The following is a 25279-nucleotide window of genomic DNA, read 5'->3' on the forward strand; positions in this document are numbered from 1 at the left end:
TGTTTGTCCAAGTCTCATCAACAGAGACATGAATTAGTTACAGTGTGAGTTTGCTTGTTAGGTGACACCTTTGTATAATTTCAGTATACAGCAGCAAGAAAACTGGAATTAATTTACCCCCAAGCAACACAATAATGTCTATTAGCTGCAAACACAGATACCTAAAAATAAAAAAAATGTAGCACAGTAATGAGGCACAAACTGTAGGAAAAAGGGGGGAAAAGCCAAAAAGGAGATAAATGCAATATTTAATAAAGAAAAAAATAAACATATGTGTACTTTTTAAAAATGAATCTGTTTTCAATTTAGAAATAAAATTCCTTGGGCATTTAATGTGTTAGCGATTAGTTGGTTTTCTAAATTTTTCACACTGCTTGCCTATGAGCACTTCCAAAGCATTGTTTACAAATGCCATACTGAGATGCATTATGTATTTATATGCATACACGTATAGGAATTTAGTTAATCTTTGTATTTCCTAAGGTAGCCAACATTGAGAGTCACATGTCTACATGAAACACATGGAAAGGAAATTAAAAGCTGAAGTAGCAGCCAAGGAATATGGCATCATTTTAAGTTAAAATTTTATTACTTTGGTACCAGTTCCTGAGGACTGAAATAGTAACACTTAAACTATGCCAGTAAGAATAATAAATGTAATCTCAGCAAAAGTGAACTACCCTGTGTTAAATCTCAGTGCTTGTGAGGGATATGTTCCACTCTTAAAAAGTCATAGAAGCTGAGCAGTGACCTGTCAGAAGCAGGCAGCAGAGCCGTTGTGTAATATCACCTACAAAATCAGAAGGCAGCTTGAATTTTAAAGACGTCTGTTGCTTGGAACTCTTTAAATCTGCATTCCTAATAAAGCTAATCTCCACAGGTCTTCGTGCCCAAGGTTCTTCACCACAGTTCTTTCAGTAGCAGCACAAACCGGACATTTAGAAGAAAAAGATTAGGGTTGTTTTGTTGTTGTTGTTGTTGGTTTTTTTTTTTTTTTAGATGTTTAGAAGAAAAAGATTAGGGTTGTTTTTTGTTTTTTTTTTTTCTTCTCTGGGATGGACTGTGGGTAGTGCAGGGCAGATGTGGCGGTGAGGGCAAGTCACTGCAGTGACATTCCTGCTTGGGCAGCCCTGGTGAGCGTGGAGGTGTGGCACCCTCAGTACCGTCAAACCAGGGCAGTACAAAAGGGGATCTATATCCTTAATGACGTTACTGCCTGCCAAAGGGCTCCCCATGTTCCAAAAATATGGAATAGGTAAACATTTTATTTAGAAATTATGTTCTTTGATCTTTGTGCACTTTCAAACTCAATCAACCAGAAAGGAGATTTAATCAAACTCTAAGTTATGTCCAGGTGTTAGCAAGACAAATTGCTTGTTGGCAGAATTGCTTTTTTTTGTGTTTCAGTGAAATCACTCCTCAAAGAGGTGGAGGTTTACAAAGCTTGGGAAGAAGGATATACCACTCTCAGTGGGCACAAAGAATGAGGAATTTATTGGACACAAGGCCATTTGGCAGAACTCCCAAGATAAGGAAGAAACTAGCAAAGCCAACTCAGCAGCAGTGCTGGGACCAGCTCTGACTGGATAAAAGGTAATTCTGGCAGGGGGAGTTTGCAGCCATCGACTGGAGAGAAAAAGTGGGCCTGTGGCCTAATCAGCATAAAAAGTAAGGGAATCATTTAGCCAACAGAAGATAGCATGTTTATTAGTAAGAGAACTGTGTAACTTGTATCCAATGAACATTAATGCCTTTGTTTGCTAGAATGTATAAACAGTGATACATTTTGGTAGTCATCCTGCTGGCCTTGCGCACCCCTTACTGCGCAGATCCGCAAACAAATCAAATACCTCGACCTTGGGCGTGGATTGGCGCCTTGCACACTATGTGAAAGAAGCTGCTTTGGGACACAGAGCCCGGTGTGGCCGGGAGGTCCCGCTGCCCAGGGGGGTGCGGGGTCAGGACTGAACTCTTTAAGGGGAGCCCTTTAAAGTCCCCCAAACGCGCCGGCTGTGGGCACGGGGTTCTAGTGCTGTCATCGTTCTTCCCGTGCATGCGGCGGGCGGCGCTGCCCGGCTGAGGGCGGCGACCTCGGTGCTGGCACAGCGCATGCGCCTGGCGCAGCCGGCGCGGCGCGGAGCGGGGGGCGGGCAGGCAGCGATGGCGGCCGCGCTGGGGCTCTCGTCCTCGCCGGGCTCCCCCGCCGTGAGCGAGCTGTGCCAGAACAGGCGGGAGATCTTCCTGGAGGCCTCGCGGCTGCTCCTCACTTACGCTGACAACATCCTCCGGTGAGCGGGGTCGCCGCCCTCGGTCGGCGGGCGGTGCCACAGGGTCCCGCCGGCCGCTCCCGGCTCCGCGCGGCGCCTTCGGTTCTGTTGTGTAATGCCGGAGCTCGGAAGCGTCTCGCGTGGTTTTGTCGTCGTTTTAAAATTAATGTTGCTTGCATTAACAGAGGTGTAGTGTTCTGGGTTTCTGTTTCTTTATTTATTGCTGGTTGGTTTGTTTTGAAAGTTTAGGAGTTTGTGTATTAATCAGAAAACGATGCCTTATTCTTGATTTTCCACCTTAGGTGGGTATTGAACTACCTAAAAAAAGTGGCTGCACAGCAAGTAATTTAACTTGTTTTAAACTTAATTTTTACTTCATTTTGACTTAATTTCATTTTTTTAATTCTATTTTTTTGCTTGTCCTATGCTTCTGACTTGGCACGGTTGGTACCAAAAGTTAATTGTAGCTGAATTTCTGCCAGGTGGCTGCGCAGGGTGCACATACTCGCCAGTACGTGTGGTTGACCTTGATGCCTTCTGGCAGCTCGAGGTGCATGGGTGCCCCTCCCTGTCTGCGTCTGGCTCCTCAGCCACTTGTTAAAGCTGCTGTGGACAGAGAAGGGCGAGTCCCGGGCTGGCTTCTTTTAAAGAAAAAGGTTATTAAAGGAGTTGAAAGAGGAACTGAGAGGTAGTACAGAGATCACAGTCGTTCCACTCAAGTACCAGGCAGTTTAGCACAGCTTCTGTGATGGGACCCAAGCCATCCAGCATTGATCTGTTTGGGTTCAATTAGAATGCACCGGGTATAAGGGGATGTGAAGTTGTCTCTAAATGTCACTACAGACTTAGCCGTGGGACCCAAGCCATCCAGCATTGATCTGACAGGTTCAATGTCAGATCAATGACATATATATAGGTATAAGGGGATGTGAAGTTGTCTCTAAATGTCACTACAGACTTAGCCCTGCTCGGTATGACTACAAAACATGAATTCATGAATATAAATTGTAAGCTAGACTTTAGCACCAGTTGGTAACTCAGAACTAAGTACAAAAAAGCATTTATAAAGTCAAAGTTTTATGTAGGTTTTGACTAAGTGATGTAAATGAAACTAAACTTTTAAAAAAAAATTTATAGTGCAGTTACCCAGCTTTTAAGTGTCTACTTCATTTGCAGATATAATTATAACTTTCAATTTGTTCAGGAATCCCTATGAGGAAAAATACAGATTAATTCGAATTGGGAATCCAGCATTCTCCACAAGGCTGTTGCCAGTCAGAGGAGCTGTTGAGTGTTTATTTGAGATGGGGTTTCAAGAGGTGAGTATAATGTAGTAACTTCAGGTATCTTCGTCTGTTTACATGGTAAAATTTAAAATTGGAAATTTTTTTTCTGCTTCTCTAGTTGCAAGGCAGTAGATTTCAGGGCAGTTGGTGCTTTCAGTCTTTGTCTGCAAATATCTGTAGCTAGCCAGCACAGAATTTAGATGTTGCTGCTTCAGAAAAATGGTGAGCAAATCTAATGTATAACAAGATTTTTTTTTTGTATTTTTTTTTTTTGGTGCTCAGGCACTGCTGGTTTACTGAATGGCTGGGTACATGTCCATGCTGGCACAAAGGAAGTGTTGGGAAGCAGGGTGGAAACCCCTTCTCTTTGTAGTAATCCTCTGTTTGGTGAACATCAGACATTATAAATGAGTGTTGAATCTGGCATTTTAAAGAGAGAGAAAAAAAATTTGAAAAGCCCTGCTCTTCTTCATGTTCCTACCATTAGTAGGGCCCTGTAGTGATTTAGATTAGGGAAGCTGATCTGATGAAAACTTAATCTTCCAAAACAAAACCAGAAATGTTTTTCGACCAATTCACAGTGCAGCTGCACAAGTACTGGTGTTGTCATGACAGCAGTGAAGGGCAATAGACTGACTGTTCAAGTAGTAGTAGGAGGGTGAGTCCTTCAAAACCCATTTTTAAAAGTTATGAAATGTTTTCCTAAAATAGTGTGGAGTGAATCTTGATTCTGTTGCAGTCAAAGGATGCATTTCAAAGATTGCCTTGTGTTCTGAGGTGGTCCCTGTCTTGGTGGAACTTTAACTGCCAAAGCTTGTTAAACTAGAAGCAGTTTTTATAATTACTGGAAAGCTGGTCTAAAAACCCAGCTCTTGTTTAACGGTGCAAAGCTCTTGCTTTGCTTTAATTTGTCTGTTTGATGCCACAAACTCTATGGGTATGTACATTGTGTTACTTAGGTCCAGCTGTCATGAGACCTTCTCTTTGGGTAAAGTTAATTACTGTAATTTTCTAATTAAAAGAAAAAGGGTACTGAAAGTAGTGGTGACTGCAGAGAGAGAAACAGTTTGTGGATTTATTCTCATGCTTGTGCTCAGGAGACTTTTAATGGTGTATTTCAGCCAGGAGGTGGGTGGTGTAGCTAAGGGCAGGTCTCTGACAGTGTGCTGCCTCAGTCTTACAGTTACTGTGTTAGTCAAAGCTGGAGCTCACAAACTTCTCTTCAACTGCATGGCTATTATTGTTCCCTCTTTTGTTTCTGCTTGATAATGGATTGATACATTCCATTTAGTTCTGTGGTGATTTTAAGTGTTAACACGAAGTCTCCATCTGCAGTGATGTGTGACCTCAAGTAACTGTAGGTTACAAGTTACCTTCATAAGTGGAAGTGCTGCAGTGGTAGAAACTGAAACTGTTAAAGTTTGACTGCTTCAGGATATCCATTTTTTTAGTAACCTGTTCCTTTATGTTAAGTACACAAATATTTGATTTTGTCATAATTACTCATCTCTTGTTATGCTACCAGAAATCAACCCAGGTACCAGTTGTAATAAAAGTATTATTACCTATCTGAAAACTTAAAACTTCAACATAAAAGATACCAGTATGTATGAGAATTTCCAGCAGATGCTGTTCTAGGGGCTTCTTCCCTCAACATTGGATGTCATCCTGTGTTGCCTAGGATTTCATTGCTGTACTGTGAGTGCTGAGCTGAGCATTAATTGTTCATTTCTGTTGTTGCTGCTTTCTGTGCCAAACCATAACTACATAGCCCATGAATGGCTCCACAAAATAAGTTACTAACCAAAGCATGTTTTTAGGAGCCCTCTTTCTCTAGATTGACTCTAGGTTCTTTATCTGGTAGGCTTCTGAAACTGAGAGACTTCAGGCTTCTGCTGTAAGGGACCGAATCTAAAAAGCTGAATCCTGCCAAACCTTAGGAGCCTAACTTCCAGTAAATTCTTCAGCTCTAACTACAGATCGTTGACCAGTTTAGACCTGCATTAACTGCTGAATTCACTTGTCTAAATTTCAGGGAGAAACTCACCTGGTTTTCCCTAAGGAAGCTTCAATTGAGCAGCTACGTAAAATCAGAGACTTGATTGCTGGAGAGAGGAGTAGCAGACTGAATGAGTCAAACCAAATCCACAGATCAGGATCCTCTGAAACTGTCAGCAGCACTCAGACAGCTGCACAACGACCTTCGAGACCTGTTGGCTCTGGTTTTGCCCCTGCCCGTCAGCAGCCAGAAACATCACTTGTGCAATCTCTTGAAATGGTAATTATAATCTGCAAACTTCATAGGCTCGTTAGTCTTGCATATAAAGATTGAAGACTTAGCTGTTAGGACAGTTAAATGCTCAGAGAAAATGAGTCTGACCACACAGCTAATCTTGCTTAAGAAGGTTAGACTAGACATTTCTTCCCTCAGTGGTTTCTGAAGGTTTCTGAATGTTTTCTTCAGTTTACATACTTCTTAAGGGTGAAATGTGCTATAAACAACATATTAGCAAGAGGTTTTGTTGAAGATGTCCATGAATATTCTGTTGATCAGGGTGTCAAGGGAAAAAGCTGATATGTATTGAAAAGGAACAGCAAGATGGGGAACAAGGGGGAGAGTGCGAAGCTAAGACTAGGGTTATGTTTGGTGTTTGAGAGCCAGCAGAAGAAAAGGAGCATAACTTGCTTATAATTGTTGGTGTCTTGGTTCTTGCATTATGATCTCCGTATAGCCTGTGAAGAGGGTTTTATTTTTTCACATGTGCCTGTCATTAAAAACAGAATTTTAGCCAGACAAGGATAAATTTATAGTCATCTAGGCTAAGTTTCCCTGTCCAAGAAGTTGAGATGAAGTTCCTGATCAAGACAGAGCAGAGTCCTTTCATCTGATGTTAACTGGCCTGATGGGAGAAGAATCAGCATCTCATACAACTTTGAAAAATTAAGTTATGCCTCTTGATAGAAGCTTTTAAGGATGCTTTGGTTTAACTTTCTGAAGAGTTTTTCCTCCTAGAACCAGTGTCACTTTAATCTCAAAGTTGGTGTAAGTTGTATCCTTCCAAAAGCTCACTTCCCGTGCATCCTTAAACACAATTTGCATATTTTGTATTATATTATCAGTATATTGTTGGATATGAACTATGACATACTGTTTCTTCCCAATGCCTACCCAAGTGAGTGAATGAGAAATGGCAAAACGTTATTTGGAGTGATGGCTTTTGCGGGTAGAGAGCACTGAATGACTCATCCTGACACAAAAGGTCTTTTGGGAAAGCCACTGTTGTAGGCATGTTGTATTGAGACTTTCCATCTAATTATGTTAGCATGGCAGTAGTTGCCTCTAAAATATGCTGACTGGATTTGTTTTACTTTGTTTGGAGGTTTCTGGGTTGGCTTTTTGGCCTGCTTCTAGATTTTTACTGTTTCAGCCACTTCTGCAGTGGTGGTTAGAAGTGATTGTGAAACCTGTAGAGTGATTTGCTGCTGCTGTACTGCTTAGGGGAGCTTTAAAAGTTGAACCTGCAGTGACAACTATGTTGCTCAATGTTAACACAATGTATTCTGAGGTTAATCCTTCCATTTCTACTTATTCTGCCCCAACATACACTGGCCATCAGAGTTGTGGTTCCATTTGTCTAAAACTTCATTTTCCATGCCTGGGTGGTGGGACCAAACTTATTACTATTTAGAGGCATTACTAATGCAGTGTTTTCACTCTCTTAGAATACTGTATGTAGCTGATCTCTACAGGGAACTATACTGATAAGTCTCTGAGCCATTGAATTTGGTCTTTATAGTCTGAATTGATTGGAAGGAAGTCTGGCAGTGACTTGGCCATTTTGCTTGCACAGCAGTGGGGTGTTTGTTTTCCAGTGAGTATGCTGCAGTTTTAGTTGTATTATCATTGTATGCACTGCTGACAGATGTCAGAGAGATTTAGAGTTGTTTCTGTTGTGCAAGCATTTTTTTCTTGCCTATGTGTTTCACCTGTCATTCATAGGAGGCCTGGTAAATGCAGGGAAAAGCAGCTTCCTTGAAAGAACAGAGGAATATTCGTAAATACACAGTTCTAGGAACCTAGCTCACCATTAATTTGCCTCATTGTTTTCTTCTGCATTTCTCGTCATAAAATATTCTTGAGACTTAGGAAAAGGAGAGCTATGGCTAGTTGTTAATTCTGGTGGGTGGATTCTGATCCCTTCCTGAATGGCGTAGTGATTACAGGAGGAAAGGTGTATCCAAACTTAGAACTGCAGCGAGGTTCACCTGGCTTCTGTGATTAAATGTTTGCATAACACTTCATACAGTGGCTTTTATAAAGCAGATTAAGCACTACTGTAGCACTGATGGTTTTGCATCAGAAACCTATGTAGTCAAAGAGTCTGAGAGACTTCCTGTTGTGCTGAGCAATATCCCTGCATACCCTTTCAGGAAGCTGATGGACCATGAAGGTCTTAAGGCCTTTGGCAGTGTCTAATGCCCCTTATTTCTTCCTTTCAACTTGCATTAAAGTGAATCTGGGCACAATGGAGTTTATGATATTAAACCAGTTACCTACAGCTGATGAGCTCCAGGAAAAGCAAAACAAGCTCTGTTCTGTATTAGCAGTTATGAAAATTAAGGACTGATCCTGAAGTACTGTAACAGCATTGAAACAATCACTTGTAATTTGAGTGCTCCTTTAAAAGAAGTTTTCTTCTGAGGAGTTCTCACACTGGGTGTATGATACTGCATTTGTTGCAAGCCTCTCAGGCAAGCATTGCATTTTTGATTAAATTAAAATGGTAGTTAACAAGGCTAAAGGCTGAAACATGATGTAGCAATAGAGAAAAGGTAATTTAGCAGTGCCACAGGCTTCCCCCAAAAATATGCCAGACTCTTACTTTCAAAATCCCATCTCACTTTCTGTATTGTTCCCTTTTAAATGGGAGCAACTAGTTTGCTCAGCTACCAACGTCGTTATTATTAACTTCAGTTGTTAGTTTTAGTATTTGTGTGTACCTTATTGGGTGCAATGTGCCTCTAGGTGACACGTAGGATAACTGACTAAAAAAATCTAGTTCTTTTATCCAGTTGCTACTGAAACAGATTGGGTGGTTCAGTGGGTGGTTACTGGGCTGTCTATACAAACCTCTATCAGAGTATCTCTAAAAGAAGGAAGTAGGAACAGACAAGCAACATTCGTGAATAAGAAATAGTAAGCAGAATTCATCAGTAATTTAGTTCTACAAACCAGTGTAGCAGTGTCCAGAAAATAAGTGATTAAATGTCTTTTTGTGGGTTTTGGGTAAAAGGTGTATAAAAGAGAGGTTGGGGGGGATTAGGTGGGGAAGAGAAGGCAAAGACTTTTAAAGACATCTCTAATGGGAAACAATTTTCTCCCTAAGTTAGTTGACTTTTCACTCAAGACACCATTCAGAATGCTCAGAGATGACAAGACTGGCTTTACAGTTTGGGTGGTGATGTCTTCAGTTCTTATTGATATCTTTGCAAATAAACATTTCACCTGCAAATAAATATATAATGTAAATATCAACATAGAATTATGGCTGACTTAAACTAAAATAAGAGAGCTTGGTTATTCTGCCTGAAGGTGAAAGTTCATAAATCTTGTGACTTAAAATCCTTTTGCAGGCTGCAAATATCTTGAAAACACTTCAAACAAAATTTGAGGGGCTTGTATTGATGTATGAGAATCCTTCTATTCAGCAGAAAGCACTGGCTGCAATTCCCCTCCAGGAATTGAAAAGCAAGGCTCAGAAAAAGCTAGCACAAGCTACAAAACTGGACAAAGGTAAGGCTGCCAAGTTGAAGTGTGTATGAAAGTAGAAATGTTCTTTCAAACATACCATGCATTGTCAGTGTGTGTTTGGTCATATGTCTGCAGGTTCCACATGCTGTTTCTAAATTGGAATTGCCTTCTTCTTAATTTACTACTCTCTTATTTTTATTTTGCTTATGTCATCCGTCTTTTACAGCTTTTATGTAGAAATTTTGGACTCTTAATTTCTGAATTTGTAGAAAAAAGCACTGGGGAAAAAAAGTTGCATTCCTTGAATCTCAAGTGAAATAGTTACAAGAAGAAGAGGGGAGCTTCTTGTTCAAGTAGTCATTGTTATGAAATTCTCAGAGTGCAATTTTCCTGTATGTACTACAGTTCTAAATTCAGAATATAATTTTTAAATACCACTTCTCTTTTTTAAAGTGATATTGGTGAGATTTGGAATGAGATATTTCCAAGATGTAACCTGATAGAAATAAATGATCACTTTCCTTCCTAAAGCTGAAATGAATAGGGTTATTCCCTATTTCTCATGGAGCTAGATATAAAATGTAGGCATAACTATTTGTGGCATCAGTGTTTAAAATTTATATTGTCTTCCAAATGTGAATTTGCTTTGAATGTATGAAGTTTCTGTCAGTTAAAATGACATATATCTATTTTCAGATGATGGTTTTAGTTTTGTTTCAGTTGTATAGTGAAATGTTGCTTCTATAAGACAAATATTTGTAAAACTAGAATGCCAAGACCATATTGAAACAAAAAAGTCTTCTTCACCGTGAATCTTTGATAGAAGACTGTTTCAAGCACTTCTGCTAACTTTATAGGAGTGCTGTTGGTTTGCAAACCAAAAATAATCTCTTCACGTGGTTTTTTAATAAATTACTTTGTGGTGTCTCATACAGCCACACGGTAATACATAATTGTGCCCTTGGCATTAAGGAAATTTTTGACAGTGGATTTTCTTAGTAATTTTATTTATTTTATAAAGCTGTATTGGGAAGTAAGAAACCACATGAACAAGCACAAAGCATTCTCATTCAGCAGCATGGGACAGTACAGTGGCGAAAAGAGACTTAGCAGTAATAAATTACAGCTATGAAATTTCTTTATAAAAAGGGAAAAATAAAGAACAAATCTTGCTCTTAGAATCTGTTGTAATACTACTGCACACATTGTTTAAAAAGGGAGAGGAAGAGGGAGAATAGTGTCCTGGGTGCCTCTTCCCAAACCATCAGGCTGATTTAGTCAAAATGGCTTCCAGACCTTAATTTAGATACAAATAAAGGCGAAGGGATGGAATTCCACTGTTTCGGATTGTGACAGCTTGAAAGCATTTTTCAAGAGCTTTCTAGAAACATTTGTTTTCGAATGCACTGTATGTGAGATGTTTGGATAATTGGCTTTCAGCTTTTTTAGTTTCTGTCTTGCTGCATTAAGACTGCCACCTCTGGGAATAAATACTTAGTGCTGGGGGACACTTGTTTTTAGGGTAGGCCTTGCAACACATAATAAGCATTTTTGGCTCATAAAGACTATACTGGGAAGATAACACTAATTTGATGAAAATTGTAGCTTTGATTTTATTATTTCCCTTTGCCATATTTCATTAGAAAGATAGACTGAACAGTCAAAAATAACTGTGTGTCACAGCCAACTGTTTTCTGTTCAAATAAATCACATTTTCCATGTGATGTTTTAATGATGTATTTATTTTGCAAATCAAGGGAAGAATGTTTATAGCGTAGCAATCATATTTTCAGAGATGGATTCTAGTTTGAATGTTGTTATCCAGGCAAAGAGAGTATGGCCTGTGCTTGAAGTCCTCTCATTCAGCTTTTAGCAAAAAGTTTGAATACACAAGCATATCCATTTTGTAAACAGTAAGACTTTCCTTGAGTGTTCCAGTACAAAGGCTTTCCACATACATGAGTAAAAATGGAAATTTTACTGTAAGTCAGGTATTCTTGCTTTCATTAACAGATGATCTCTTCCCATGCACGTCATGGTCTTGGCAATGTGTGTTTAATGGCATTAGTGCTCCTACAGAGTCTTTTGTACCAAGGATGGCTGCAGCTTCAGAGCAAGATGTGAAATGAGCTTAAATAGGCATCTTAAGGTTGTTTTTTTTCACCATCCTGACAAAGGAGCTAGTGCATAAACTTTTAGTGCAACTGCCTTCAATTTCCTTTTAGCAGCATTTTCACTAATTTATTTTATATGTTAATATTCAGTAGTCAAACCTGTCTGCACTGTGAGTAGAATAAAATCTGTAGTGAATAAAAATAATCAGGCAGTAATACCTATGATTGCCATGTGGCCTAGGTGATAAAGTTATTAGGAAGAATTATTTGAATGTTTATGCATCTGAGGAGGAAGAGTCTCTCTCTGCACATTGTAACAGGATGTGCATTTAAAGATTCTAAGGCGTTTAAACGAATGGTTCTTTCTTGAAAAGCTGGATTTTTAGATTTGTTTTTTTAGGTAAAATGGGGCTCTTTCCAGGTGTCAGAACAGTGAGAATATGTAAGTAGATTCTAACTCCTGTTGTAAGCAGGAAAATGGGCCAGAAGAATCTGGTGTTGTGAAATCAACTAGAGTAGAAAACAAGACATCTTGTCTCTCTCTTGGGTAAGCTGAGAAAGGTGTTTATTTGCTGAAATTAGAACAAACTCAACATGTTTGCATGATATATACATATTTTCTACAATAATTAAGCTGTCATTGTAGGTCTGTTTATAGAAGGCCTGTACACATGGTTGTTCAGATTGTTGCCAGTGTCTTTGGTTCTTTGGTATTTTGAAATCAGAGCAATTGTTTTTCCTAGTTTAATAGCTAAGAATAGGAAAATATTTTGGAGCAGAAAAGTAATTAACTCTCTGTTCCCAAGTCCTGGAAGAGTATGAAGGGCATCAGGAATTTCACCAGGCTGAAATATAGATCTGACTTGTTTTTCTGAGCAATTTCTTAATCTCATTCTAGCTGTAATATTTAGGACTGCAGTTTTTTGTTCTTAAGTTTGAACTTACTCTGTCTTGGCAATTTAGATTTTCTTTTTTGTATGTGTTTAAGTAATACACAAAGCTTTTTAATATGTTTTTTATATTTAAAAGTGCATTAAAATATATAAAAAGGCCCAGAGATGCTAATTTGCATAGTCACTGTCAAGTTGAACTAAATTACTTTTCCATTTGAACTAACTGGGTATTGTATAAATTTTACAGGTGCACATGTGAATGAAGAGGACTTCTTATTGTTGGAGCTTTTGGACTGGTTTAAGACTTCCTTTTTTCATTGGGTAAATAGTCTTCCTTGCAGCAGGTGTGGTGGGCAGACAGAACCTAAAAGTGACTACCTGTTGCCTACTGATGATGATCTAAGGTGGGATGCCAGTCGAGTGGAAAACCATTACTGCAACCAGTGTCAGCTCTGTAATAGATTCCCAAGGTGAGCATACAGAAACTTGCTCTCTTTTTTTCTTTCAAGAAACAGCTTTGTATTTGTGCATTTGGTGAACAGGTGAGAAGTTGTTTGTTCAGAGAATAGAGAAGCTCTTTTTAACTAACAAAATAGAATGTTTGATGAATCAGCAATTTCTCTGCAAGAACTGAGATTTTTAAAAACAATATGTGCTTTCTCTTATGTGGACTTGTTCTGAATACTTGTCTGGCTTGTTTGGGGATTTTTAATTTTAATTTGATGAACTACAGCTTCTAAATAAAATATGTTAATACTGGCAACTATATGTAGGTAGTGTTTTGTTATTGCAGAGAACTTCACTTCTGCGGGAAATCACAGTGTAAGATACGTATTTTGCTGAGTCTGTAGCAGAAGAGCAAATGTACAATTTATTTATACTTTTGTGACATTTAGACATTTTGCTAAGTACTTAAAGGACCAGGATAAAAGTCATATTTTAAGATGTCTAAATCAATTTTGAAAACTTAACCAGATTCATTTCTCTGCTGCTATAAATATATGATGGAGTCATGTGAGTTGAGGTATCATTCTGCTTAGATGTACTTTGTGCAGTACAGCAATTATTTCCATTATCTTCTGTGGACTGATTGATACTGAAGTCTGTTCAGATCATCAGAACACGATGTAAAGGTTTCTGAAAAGGGAAATGTATTTTCAATTGTTCTTGTTTTGTGTTGTTTTTCTCCTGTAGGTATAACAACCCTGAAAAACTTCTGGAAACCAGACGTGGACGCTGTGGCGAGTGGGCCAACTGTTTTACACTGTGCTGCAGAGCTGTAGGGTTTGAAGCAAGATACGTCTGGGACCATACAGGTATCAGTATCTGGAGTATTGTAACGTTAATACAAAGCTGTGCAAAAGGAGGTTGTGCATTTTATGTCTCTCAGATCACATTAGCCATCAGGCAGTGTGTGTAGTTATGCAGTCAGCTTACAAAGACAATATACATTCAATTTCCTGTTTTGCCTGCTAAGATGAAATACAGCTCTGCAAGTAAGATTAGATGACTGACTTTGGAATGATACAATCTTTAGCTGAATGTAAGGGACTGTGATCATAAGGAAGGGGAAGCTTTGGTAATGTTTCTATATGTAGATGAACAGAAAGCATGTTCTTTCACCCGTTCCTTCATTTAATAAATTGGAAAAAGTTACAATATTCTGCAAGATTAGAATAGAGGCCCTATCTTTATAAGTCATTGTTTATTCTTGACTTTTGTTACATAGATCATGTGTGGACTGAAGTATATTCTTCATCCCAGAAAAGATGGCTTCACTGTGATCCTTGTGAAAATGTCTGTGATAAGCCTCTTCTCTATGAAACTGGCTGGGGAAAGAAGCTCTCCTACATAATTGCATTCTCCAAAGATGAGGTAGGAGTAATGATGCTAAGAATAAACAAACTTGCCCTGAAGGAAGCATGCAATGTATTCCACCTTGGTGTGGTTTTCAGAATTATTGTAGAAAAGCATATTTTTATTACTAGCCTCTTTAAATGAAGCAAGATACGTGGAAATTTTTGGTTGCTTTATTTTCTTCCACTTGTGCTTGAGGTGGTAGATGTCACCTGGAGATACAGCTGTAAACATGAAGAAGTACTCTCTAGAAGGACGGCACTCAGCGAAGCTACGCTGCGAGAGACAATTAATGCACTAAATAGAACGGTATGTCACTTTTCTTCAGTGGGTTTCTGACACTGAAACACAAGTATCTGCAGAATGTGAAGTCCTCAAGCAAAGGAATGCATTTGGTAACCTCACAGGAATATCCATGCACCATGGATAGTAAAAAATGCTGTTAATTACCCATTTTAACCTGAATTCATACAAATCAGTCACAGTTCTGAACTTATGAGAAATAAGATAAATAAAGGTATGTGAGATTATTATCATAATTATCTCTTACATACACAGATGTGTGTGTATCTATTGTTTTTCTTAGGGACTTTGGAGCAGACTTATACTTGCTGGGAGTAAACTGCAACTCCTTAGTAACTATGTGGACTCCTTCAGGGTGACTGAATGTTTTCCACATCAGGACTGCTATAACTTGAAAACAGTGGCATTTACTGTTGTAAGAAATGCAGGTTTGATTTTCTTTCAATGACTTTTTACAAGCTCTAGGAAGTGAGAGGAGTGATTCCTGGGCTGTTTCCATGACTTCCAAAAGGTGTTGATACCATCAGCAGAGCTTTGACTCAGAGCCACATGTATTTACACTGTTCATGTTTAACATCCCCAAAATACAAGGAGCCATTTGCACCTGCATGTCATGGTTGCAGAACTTCTCTGCTAAGCTTTTTCCAGTCTCTACCTGGGACACCATGAACTTGATTCAATATACTAGAATACCATAAAAACTTTTAACCATCTTGAGGTTTCCATTTTGTCCTCCCTTCCCATGCATGGAAACCTTAGTTCCAATGTAGTATACAGCTGATGACTTAAAAACAGATTATGCTTTTTCTGAGGCCTGCTGGCTTGAGAGTTATAGCCATACATTAAGACTGTGAATAACTGAGCTGGACTAATACTTTTGAGACCAATGTTTGAAATAATTTTAACAGCAGTGAAAAATTAAGAGTCACGGAGCGGAGCACAGAGAAGAGTAACCAGAGCATCAAAGTGTTTAAAGGAAATTGTGGATTGGTGTTGTTAATTTAGGATAAACCATATCAAGCTTCCTCTGAGCTGGGGCAAGATCAGCAGTGCTGCATAGGGATATCCTAAGTGTCAGGGCAACTGTTAGACTCAGGTAGGCCTGATGTTTCATGGAAAACTGCTGCAACCACTGGTTGTCATCCATCAACACAAGCAGAGGTGTGTTTCCCCTCCCGTGCTGTGTCAGAACTGCTATTTGGCATCTGGAATTTATTCAGCTGGAGCTGTTTCTCATAATTTCTCTGTATCTGCTTCCCTTTATACAGTTCCACATTGTTGTCTGGAACAAAAAAAGTCTTCAAATGTTTCTTTTGTGTAATCTCACAAAAGAATTTTTTGAGATTACACAAAACTTGCTGGGGTCAGAACTGCCTTTGAGATAATTGAAATGCTTATCAGCCTCAAGTTTCAGGTCCCAGTGAGCTGAGTATGCATGCCTTGGATGATGACCAAACTGGAAAAAAAGATGTGTGTAATAATTTACATACTCAATGTTGAACATTTTTCAGCCCTATGCGGGTTTATCCACAGTTAAAGAAACGAAAGGCTTCACATTCCAGATTTGTATATTTGATATGAAGATAATGTAGACAAAATACTAACACCTCAATAAAATTTTTAGAAGTTGTTTACCAAAAATTGCTCATAGTTCTATTCATGTAGGCAAAGACATGTAATTTTTTTGCTTTTCACTAATTTTTCTGGAACTAAGGTTTTCTTAATTTTCTGACATCTGAAAAACAGATGCAATGGTTTGTTTATGACTAAATCAGTGAAATAATGCTTTCAAAGATTTTTGTTTGGGCTTACTCACAAAACCAAAACTGTTGCCAACCAAACCATTCCACCTTAGAGAAGAAAAATTTGACCACAAATGATTCTTGCCTTCTCTTTCCTTCAAATAATATTGAGAATGGCTATGGTACAGTATACATATGAGTAGCTATAAAAACTGTTATGGAAGTGTTTTATTGTCCAAATTTATTGTCCAAATAAATGTATTAAAAACGAAGCACAAACATTATTTTAAAAGAATTCCACATAGTGCCCACAAGTTCCTAGAGAAAGCACTGCTGTCACATAACTGTGTGCTTATGACTGGTTTGTATTTGTGTCAGTGGTATAAGATGAATGTTTCTAACAATCAGTCTAGACTTTAAATGCTAATCCATTTTTCAATTCTATTTTTCCCTGTTGGTGTCACTCTAGAGCAGAATTACAAATACCATTTTTTTCTGAATGTTTTCTTTTTTCCTAAATGTCTTTTTTCAGAGACAAAAGTCTTTGTCAGAAAATAGAAAAAAAGAGCTCCTGGAAAGGACTATTGTGGAGCTTGTTGAGTTTATTTCTCCTAAAACACCTAAACCTGGAGAATATGGTGGAAGGACATCAGGCTCAATGGCTTGGCGAGTAGCCAGAGGTGAAATTGGTCCAGAGGTATTTAACTTTTACACTGATGACCATCTTAGACGTAGCTAACTGAGGCTTTGTGTTCGTGGTCTGTAAAAACAAACAAAAAAAGACACTTCATGGTAGCTAGCCAGATTCAGCTCAAACAAGTGAATCTTGTGAAAACATGAGGTGAAAGTTTGATGTGAATTCAGTAGAGGTCCACAAGTAATTTCTGAGAATTGATGGTGGTCTCTGGATTCTAATAATGTTTGGGACTTCTTGATATAAAGCGTGTTTTGTTCTTAAAAGTTAAAATACTTTTTTCATTTAAGTTAGGTAGTTTGACAGAACTATAAAGTTCTGTATTTTTTAGTTGAAAAAATTTGGGAAAATTGTAAAAAATTTTTGTGTTTGTATTATTAGTTACTTCCAGATCTTAACCAATAGTAGGTTTTGGCCAACTATTTTTGTTAATAAAATGAGGGAGCAATTACAATTGTGTAAATTAAGCAATCTCTTAAATAATAAGCTTTATTGATTTTCACATCAGTATTTGTTTACTGTTTCCAAAAGCAAGGCTTGACTTCTTTGCTAAGATACGGTTTCCCTGAACCATAATAATATTTAGCTTGTGTCAGGATGCAAAGATGTGACCTCAGTTTTGTACCAATGCCAGCATGTGAAATGTTTAACTGTCCTGAACAGAAACAGTTAAGTGAAAGTAATGAGCTTCTTAAGAGATTATCTTAGTTTGAGAAACTAATTGTTTATTGCAGTTCTCTGTTGTTTGGAAGACTTAATTTCTGAAACTCATAAGAACAATGACTTTTTTTTAAAGTAATACTGTGAAGTTACAAAGTTTGTACTTTTAAGTTTTTTGAAGTTGATTTGTAAACTGGCATACACAAACAAACCTTTATGTGGGTGTCACAGGTTTGCTATTCAAAATAACCATTTACTTATTCACTGTACAAGCAACGTACTCAACATATAAATTTTCTGAAACACTAATTTCTTACTTAAATGATAGTCTTTCATGTTAGTTTGTGAAAAATTACTTCTAAAAGTAACTATTGGAAAATTTTAAAAATAAAATTACTCCTCTCTTCTGGAAAAGCTGCAACTGTGCTGTAGGAACTGATTTAAAAGTTTTGTGCATGACCTCTTTTTAAAAAAACTTGGGTTTTTTTCACTTGGAAGCAAAACTGAATTGCAAAACTGTGACCTACTGTTTAGAAGTAATATAGTCTTAAGGGAATTTAGGCATTGGGGAATTAAGGTGCTTGTATGTTTTGGCTTTTTTTCAGAAAAGAAAAGAAGTAGTTTTTATTCCCTCTGAAAAGGAGAAGACATCTAAACTGTTCCATCTCGTCTACAATGTAATAGATGATAGTTATACACGCATTTCCAATAACAATGAAAAAATAAGTGGCTGGGAAGCAGGTGTTTGGAAGGCAGAATCTATTTGCAGAAAGGTTGAAACAGATTGGAAAATGGTAAGAATAGCAATTATTAAAAGCCTGTAATGTACAGTAAAATTATGATAACTCCAGTAAAACAGAAAACCCTTGCCAATGTTTGGATTCAAAACCTCTCTTGGTGCCCATAGAATTTAGCTGATGTTAGTAAATGCTGTTGTTAAGATTCAGTAAGATTGCCAAGAAATTAGAAATAAATTTAACTTGTCTTTCAGAAAGGATGATTGAATTCTCTGCAGGTAGGTAAAATTCTTGCCAGAACGCCAAATTTGTAAAATGGCTTCCTTCTTAGGCTTGTGGGAAAATGCTGCTTTATTGAAAAGCAGTACTTGTCTCAAAATAAAACAGGGTGTTTGTTTTTTTAAGAATAGTTTTATAGTATTAGATCGCTTTTATGTACAGCCAAAGGAAGAAATTGTCATCCTAAATAATACAATTTCATCTATAAAAAGACAAAAACCTGTCAGTGATCCAGAATATTGGATACCCTGCCCAGAATCCTTCCCTAGTGTCAGGACTGAGCAACACGAGTCATAGGCTCTAAATCTAAGATAATTGCTACCTGTGGAGTGGGAAGGGGTCATGTACTAGCAAACAGCTTTTTCCCACCACAGCAACCAACTGTGCAGCTGAACATTCTTGTCAGGGACTAGAGCATGTTACTGCCTTTTTCCTCTGTCATTTTAGTAGTCTGAAGACTCTCTGACCAAATGTTCTTCTAGCTTCCCTTTGATAAAAATGAAGCCAAGTATGTATCTGCCTCTTGAGATTTTCTCTCCTGGATCTGTACATAACTGACTTGCAAAATGCAGTGGGGGAATTACTTGAATAGTCTATGCTGCCCTAAAGACAGAGAGTAAGGAAAGAAACGGGGGAATAGTACACAAGATGTCACACTTAATAGTAAAAGAGAAATAACAAAAACTCAGAGTAAGGAACAGATGTTCTCTGCTTCCCCAGGATCTGCTAAAAATCTGATACTATATTATGTTTGCAATTCTGCCTCACTTTTGCGAGAAACATGCTGTCCTTGTGCTGAAGCTAAACTACAATTTTTCTCAGCTCTACTTATCACATAAGACAGGGTGGGACTGATTTATTAAACCAGGCAAAAAGACTTCATTTACCCTTGTATTCAGTAACACCTCAAAAGGATGAGATGATGGTGTTGAGAAATTAGTAGCTATGACTCCAGGTCTCTCTCAGACTTGTGGGTAATGTTAGTTCTGCAGATTTGCATCCTGCAGAAAGTGTGTAAGAATCTTAGAATTTAAAATCACTTTTCCTTTGGGTGCTGTTTGTATAATGGGAGATAACAGCAGAGGGAAAGGTTGTTTGAGGTTTGCCTTTTCTTTTCGTACAAGATGCCGCTTTGGAGTTTGATTCAGCAGCTGTCCCAGAACTTAAAAGCCAAAGGAACCTTTACAGTAATACTTAGTTAACATTTATCATGTGATGAATGGAAAAGCATTTAAATCTAAAAGCCACGGAAAGTGTATCTGTAAGTATTAGATGAAGAGTAACAGAAAATAACCACTTGGTTTTATGGTACACAATGCAAACAGGTGCAAACCACAGATTGTTTCAGATTACCCAGAGACAACCTGGTATCCAGGACTCAAACTGGCAGACCACAGTAGGTGATAGTAATAGTGTAAGAACCTATAGATCTGCAATCCATGGACTTGTGAAAGGCTTGTTTTCCAGAACAATTGCTGCACTGGAAGAGAATTTGAATGAGTTGGTTGGTTAGTTAGGTTTTTCCTCTGAATTCAGACATTTTTTCAAATAACAGTAGAAACAAAACAACTGAGTTTGAAAGTTAGAGGAAAGTCAAAAATACTAGAGGAAAGTCAAAAACACACAAAAGAAAACTTTAAATTCTTTTTTTCTGATTAAGTGTTTGGATATTATCATGAAAGATGAAACAGACTAATGTTTGAGGCTTTTTCAAAAGCATTTCAACCAAGTAGTATTTAATGGGGTATTTTGGCTTCCTTACTCAAATACAGCAGTTCAGTAGGATCTGATCAAGGGAAAGCTCTTGCTAGAACTGGCTGAGATAGTTAAAATGTGTGAAGGTCAGCACCTTAATGAACATTGGAATTACATTCAGATGAAAACAGCTTAAATCATTACATTTTCATAGGTGATCTTCAGTGTAAGACCTCACAACTTTAGGGGTTTTGAGCTTTCTTCAATGTGAAAATAGTAACACTAAAATTTTGTTTAACATTCTGTCAATTACATTTCTATATTAGGGTGGGATGTTTAGTAAAACAAACTGCTGTGTTGTATTATCATTTTATTCTGGTTTGTTCTCTCAAGATTAAAAAATGAAGAGCTGACTAAGTCCACTCAATATGATATTAATCAGAAGCTTGGACATGACAGAATTTTTATTAATTCAGGATTCCAAAAGGATCGTGGTCATTTGGACTCTTTAATCTGTAGTGTTCTGTTATTTAGGTTTGCTGATGATAGATGTTGGACTTGAAAGAACTGTCAGGCACTTGTGCCCAAATTCTTGAGAGGGTTCATAGTAACTTGAATGAATGTTAATATGTGAGCGTGGCTGTTCAGCTAGGTGAAGTTCAGGACAGCATTGGGACTAAATTAAATTATACAAAGTTGTAACAGGTCAAATAATGCTAAAATGGGATTTATAAATGGCTGGCATGTATGATTTGCTTTAACTGAGGCACATCGAGTCCTAGGAGAAGCAGTATGCAGCCACAGCTGAAGAAGCTACTGATTGCACTGTTCTTTTCATCAACAATACTGAATAACTGAAGTGATATGTGCTTTTAAAAAGACCCTGGATTCTCCTTCTTTAAAAAATTATAATCTTTAGGTGTTTTTGTGGCTTGAACTTTACTATGGATGTTGAAATAGTTTAGTTCCCTAGCAAGGGGCAGTGAACATGTACAGTTACCTAACTGTGGAATATACTTAGGCATGAAGAAAGAGGTTTTTTATATAAAATTGTACCTTGTACAGTTTTAAAGGTTCAGAGGCTTGACAAAGAATAAAAGTGTGTTGTCCTAAGATTTTTGTCCTTGTTATGAGGATTAATTTGATGTGTGTTGGCTGTCTCAGTTTTTGACATGCTGGTTGTCTCCTTTCTGTATAGGTTTATTTAGCCCGAAAAGAGGGGTCATCCTCTGCTTCCATCAGTTGGAAGTTTGAGTGCAAGTCAGTCGGTCTAAAAATAGATAACATTTCTGTTAGGACAAGCAGTCAAACATTTCAGAGTGGAAGAATACAGTGGAGACTTCACTCTCCTACAGCGGAAATTGCTCTGATAGGAGGTAAGTGTGGAATTTAAATAATGAATTATATAATGTAGCAGAGGTGTTACTGGAAATAAATAGTTTATATGGAGAGAGTACTGTGCAAACACTAAAAACAAAATATGAACATTCTTTACTTTTCCAACAGTGTTTCTTAGCAAGGTCAAGAAAATACTGTGCATTTAATTAAAGCTGGTATAAAACTCAGTTTTATTAATATACACAGCCCTACCTGCAACAGAGCAAGGCAAGCAAGAACACAGAGTGAATACAAGATACTTGTGCTTTACTAGGAAGGATAGATGCTTCTGTGTCTGGGTGGCAAATGAATCTGAGTAGTTGCAACTGAGATCATTAAACATCCATTACAACTTAGCATTTTTGACGTGCACTCTATTATTATATACTGTCTGGAGCTGTGGCTTACTGAATTTTATCTCTTTTCCTCCAATAGATAAAAATCTTTGCTCCTATTCAGATTTTTCTGGAGCAACGGAGGTTATGTTGGAAGCGGTTCTAAATGGAGGGGATGGTGAAGCTGCATGGCAACACACACAGCTGTTTAGAGAGAGCTTGACAGGATGTGGGGAAAATGGCTTGGAGATAATGATAAAACTCAGTGACCTCTGAGAATCTGAGCTGCAGAAATGTACTTTGGATTCCTTGAAGACGTTATACCATGGATACAACATGAAGATTTGCTTGGCAATTCCTCTTCATCCTGTTGGCAGATTATTTCCTGTTTCACTGCTTCCATTAAACCAACTTGAAACTGCACGTGTATTGAATAGGTAAACATTACAATGAAAACATCTTTGCTGTAAAAACAAACACAAAAATTAAGGGATTAAACCATAAAGTACCCTTTTCTTAAACTTTACGATGAAAAGGAAACAATTTTTAAGAAGCAAAACGTGATCATAGAAGCACAAAGCAATTGTAATTGATTTTAATTTGGAGTTTTGGGATTGGCTTGCTGGTTGTTTTTTTTTTTGTTTTTATAGTCTACTGGGAAAAAGTAGATTAAAACAGATTGAATTCTGTTTTCCAATTATAACAGATGCTTCTGATGATTTTGAAATATTTTAAATGATGTTAGAGAATTTAGACATTTCTTTAAAAATTTGATTTTGTGTAGTATCCGGAATAAGTTAATTTCAATATTGCTTCAAAATTGCCTTGTTAGATGTCTAAGTATTAAACCTCTGTTTAATACCTAGAGCTATTTGGAAGCATGGTGGTTGCTGGGAAAATAACCTCATTTTGAAAGAAGTGTTCATTATCTCCCTAAAATTGTCATAGCCTGTGTTTATGAAATTGAGGCTTAAAACTGAGTAAGAACATCATATTTTTTTCTATGAAAAAATAGGTTATTCATTATAAATACTTTTAATGATATTAATTCGGATTTGCTTAATAAATCTTTTAAAAGTTAGGCATGTAGGTTGAAATCCTTTTAAGCTGTTGTCTTGACTTGCTTTAAATACTCTTCCCAAATTTGATGTTAAAGTATATACATTTTTTTCTGTTCAATTAATTCAGTGTTTAAATTTATTTTCAGTCAATATAATAAAAAATTCTATCCAGGAGACATCAGATGTTGCAGTGCTATGAATAAAACATGGAGTGAATGTTCAGATTAGATGGTCTTTATCAGAATGTGAGGAAGGCCTTACCTGGATTATACAAGAGATATTCTAATATAGAACTAAAATGCAAAGTTCAAACTATGGTTTTATTTTTAAATAAGTGAGAATTAAGGATGATGCTCTCAAGATCAGTGTTTTTAAAGTTTTTCTTCCTTTTTCTGATCTTTCCAACCTCTGTATTGATTTGAAGTGTTTGTCGAAAATAATTTATGTTGAAATAAATGTTTGCTGACCTTTCAACAAATCTAAGCAAATATAAAACTATTCAGATTTTATTAGAAAACTGCATATGCACAGTGAACAGAGGAATCTTTAAAAATAGTAGATTATGGCAGCTCAGAAGTGACAGAACAATGGTGATGGATTATATACTTTGCTTCAGAATATAAATGGACAGTTTATGAGGGGAATTAGAGGAGTCTCCCCCATAACACAGATAAACAGAGTGACAGGGTACTTATTGTATTGTATACACTGGAAGGGTGTTTATCAGTGCTTGACTAACGCAAAGTGAATTTGCCAGTCTCCATTTAAAACTTCTGCATTTGGTTTCAGTTAAACACTTTTTCTGAAATTTTGAGTGGGAACCCAACAGAAGAATATTTTAGGTGAATATGGGTACTACCTTGTAAGAAAAAAGGAAGACAACTCAGGTGCCACCAATCAACAAAAGTGTTTCCACTTAATATTTTGATAGCTGAAAAAGTTACTGCTTTAAAGCAGAAATTTTTTTTGTAGTGTAGTACTTAGAGGACCTTGAGGAATTGCAGAATTCCTTAACTGCATCTGGTAATGTGAAACAAGAAGGCAAAGTATATTTAAAAATATTAAGTCAAAGTAATTTTCTCATAATTTTGGTAAGAATCTCTGGGGGAAGAGTAATAGCTGTAGATAATTTCAAACAGTAAAGTAATTGAAGTCCATTTTTAAATAGTTTGAATGAATTAAAAAGATGGAAAAATGCCTTGCCAGTCTAATTAATCAAGAAGTACTTCTGTATTTATAAGATCACATGATCATGTTCACAATGAACAGAAGTGCTTATTTTAGGAAAAAATTAATAAGTAAAACCCTCACACTGAATAGAGGTAATATGAAAAATTTAAATGGAACTCCTTCAATTGTCTTTTGGAGTACCCTATAAACAATGAACACTTTTAATCTCCTCACACATAAGCTCCTTTTAAAGGCATTTTCCTCTAATTTCCACTAATTTCCTCTGTTGATCTCCACTTCAGCCCAGCTTTTAATACATTTTAAATTTATTTTTTTTAAAACCACAGGTAATTCGTCATCCACAGTTGTTTAATGTTAACTTACAGTATCCTGATCCTGATTATCCTGAATTTGCAGTATTACATGGTGGGAAGATCTGTGCTGCTCTAATTCTGCTCTGAAAGTGTGGTTATTAAGTTATGCTGGCAATGGTACAATACTGGGTGTGTGGTAGATGGGGATCAGGGCACGTGTAGATAGAAGTCAGTGCTTACTCAACTTTTTAGAAGTTTGAGGAGGTGGAGATTAAATGGGGAAATTAAAAATACTGTTGCCTAGAAATATATGGCTTAATACAGGTAAAATCAGCAATGTTTCTAGAATCCAGCTTAGTCAGGTACATTTTAAAGAACATCTGGCTGTCCCCTGTGCCATCTGTGGGTGCCTTCCAAGGTTGCACTTTTCCATGAAAAGTTTACATAAATACTATACTACCCAGTTAATGCTTGCAAACTAATTCTGGGTGCATGGTTTCTAACAGAACTATGTGGGAACAGAGAATTCCTCCTTTCAAACAAGTATTTGTTGTGCTGTTGTCTGTCTAGCGTTGTTTGTCCAGCTGTTGATTTCTTCATATCCTGTTTTGACACTTAATGCTTAGTAATTTCCTGCACCCCAGGAAGTTGCTGGGAAGATGTATCCTTAAAATATATGAAGGAAGCCCCTTCTAGGCAGTGTAGAAAGAAACAAGAGGTACGATGCACTGCTATGTAGGAAT

At 37.3% G+C, this 25279-nt stretch overlaps 1 protein-coding gene across 1 annotated transcript; it reads left to right on the forward strand.

Annotated features, from left to right (window-relative positions):
* The first annotated feature begins 2094 nt into the window (after positions 1-2094).
* On the forward strand, positions 2095-23526 carry NGLY1 (N-glycanase 1). Its single transcript, XM_039706977.1, has 12 exons — positions 2095-2288; positions 3472-3586; positions 5589-5831; positions 9188-9347; positions 12560-12782; positions 13507-13628; positions 14042-14187; positions 14368-14478; positions 16747-16911; positions 18174-18362; positions 21478-21655; positions 22092-23526. The coding sequence occupies exons 1-12, from the start codon at positions 2110-2112 to the stop codon at positions 22265-22267; spliced, it is 2007 nt and encodes a 668-aa protein (XP_039562911.1). The 5' UTR covers positions 2095-2109; the 3' UTR covers positions 22268-23526.
* Positions 23527-25279: the final 1753 nt, after the last annotated feature.

Source organism: Passer montanus, unplaced genomic scaffold, assembly GCF_014805655.1.
Source record: "Passer montanus isolate IOZ18808 unplaced genomic scaffold, ASM1480565v1 scaffold10, whole genome shotgun sequence".
Lineage (NCBI taxonomy): Eukaryota > Metazoa > Chordata > Aves > Passeriformes > Passeridae > Passer > Passer montanus.

Excerpts from the sequence above, each read along its gene's own strand:
- NGLY1 (XM_039706977.1), top strand. The coding sequence starts at position 2,110 with ATGCGCCTGGCGCAGCCGGCGCGGCGCGGAGCGGGGGGCGGGCAGGCA. Across the intron at positions 3,587-5,588 it reads TTGAGATGGGGTTTCAAGAG|GGAGAAACTCACCTGGTTTT; the intron begins GTGAGTATAATG and ends TCTAAATTTCAG. Across the intron at positions 21,656-22,091 it reads GGAAATTGCTCTGATAGGAG|ATAAAAATCTTTGCTCCTAT; the intron begins GTAAGTGTGGAA and ends TTCCTCCAATAG.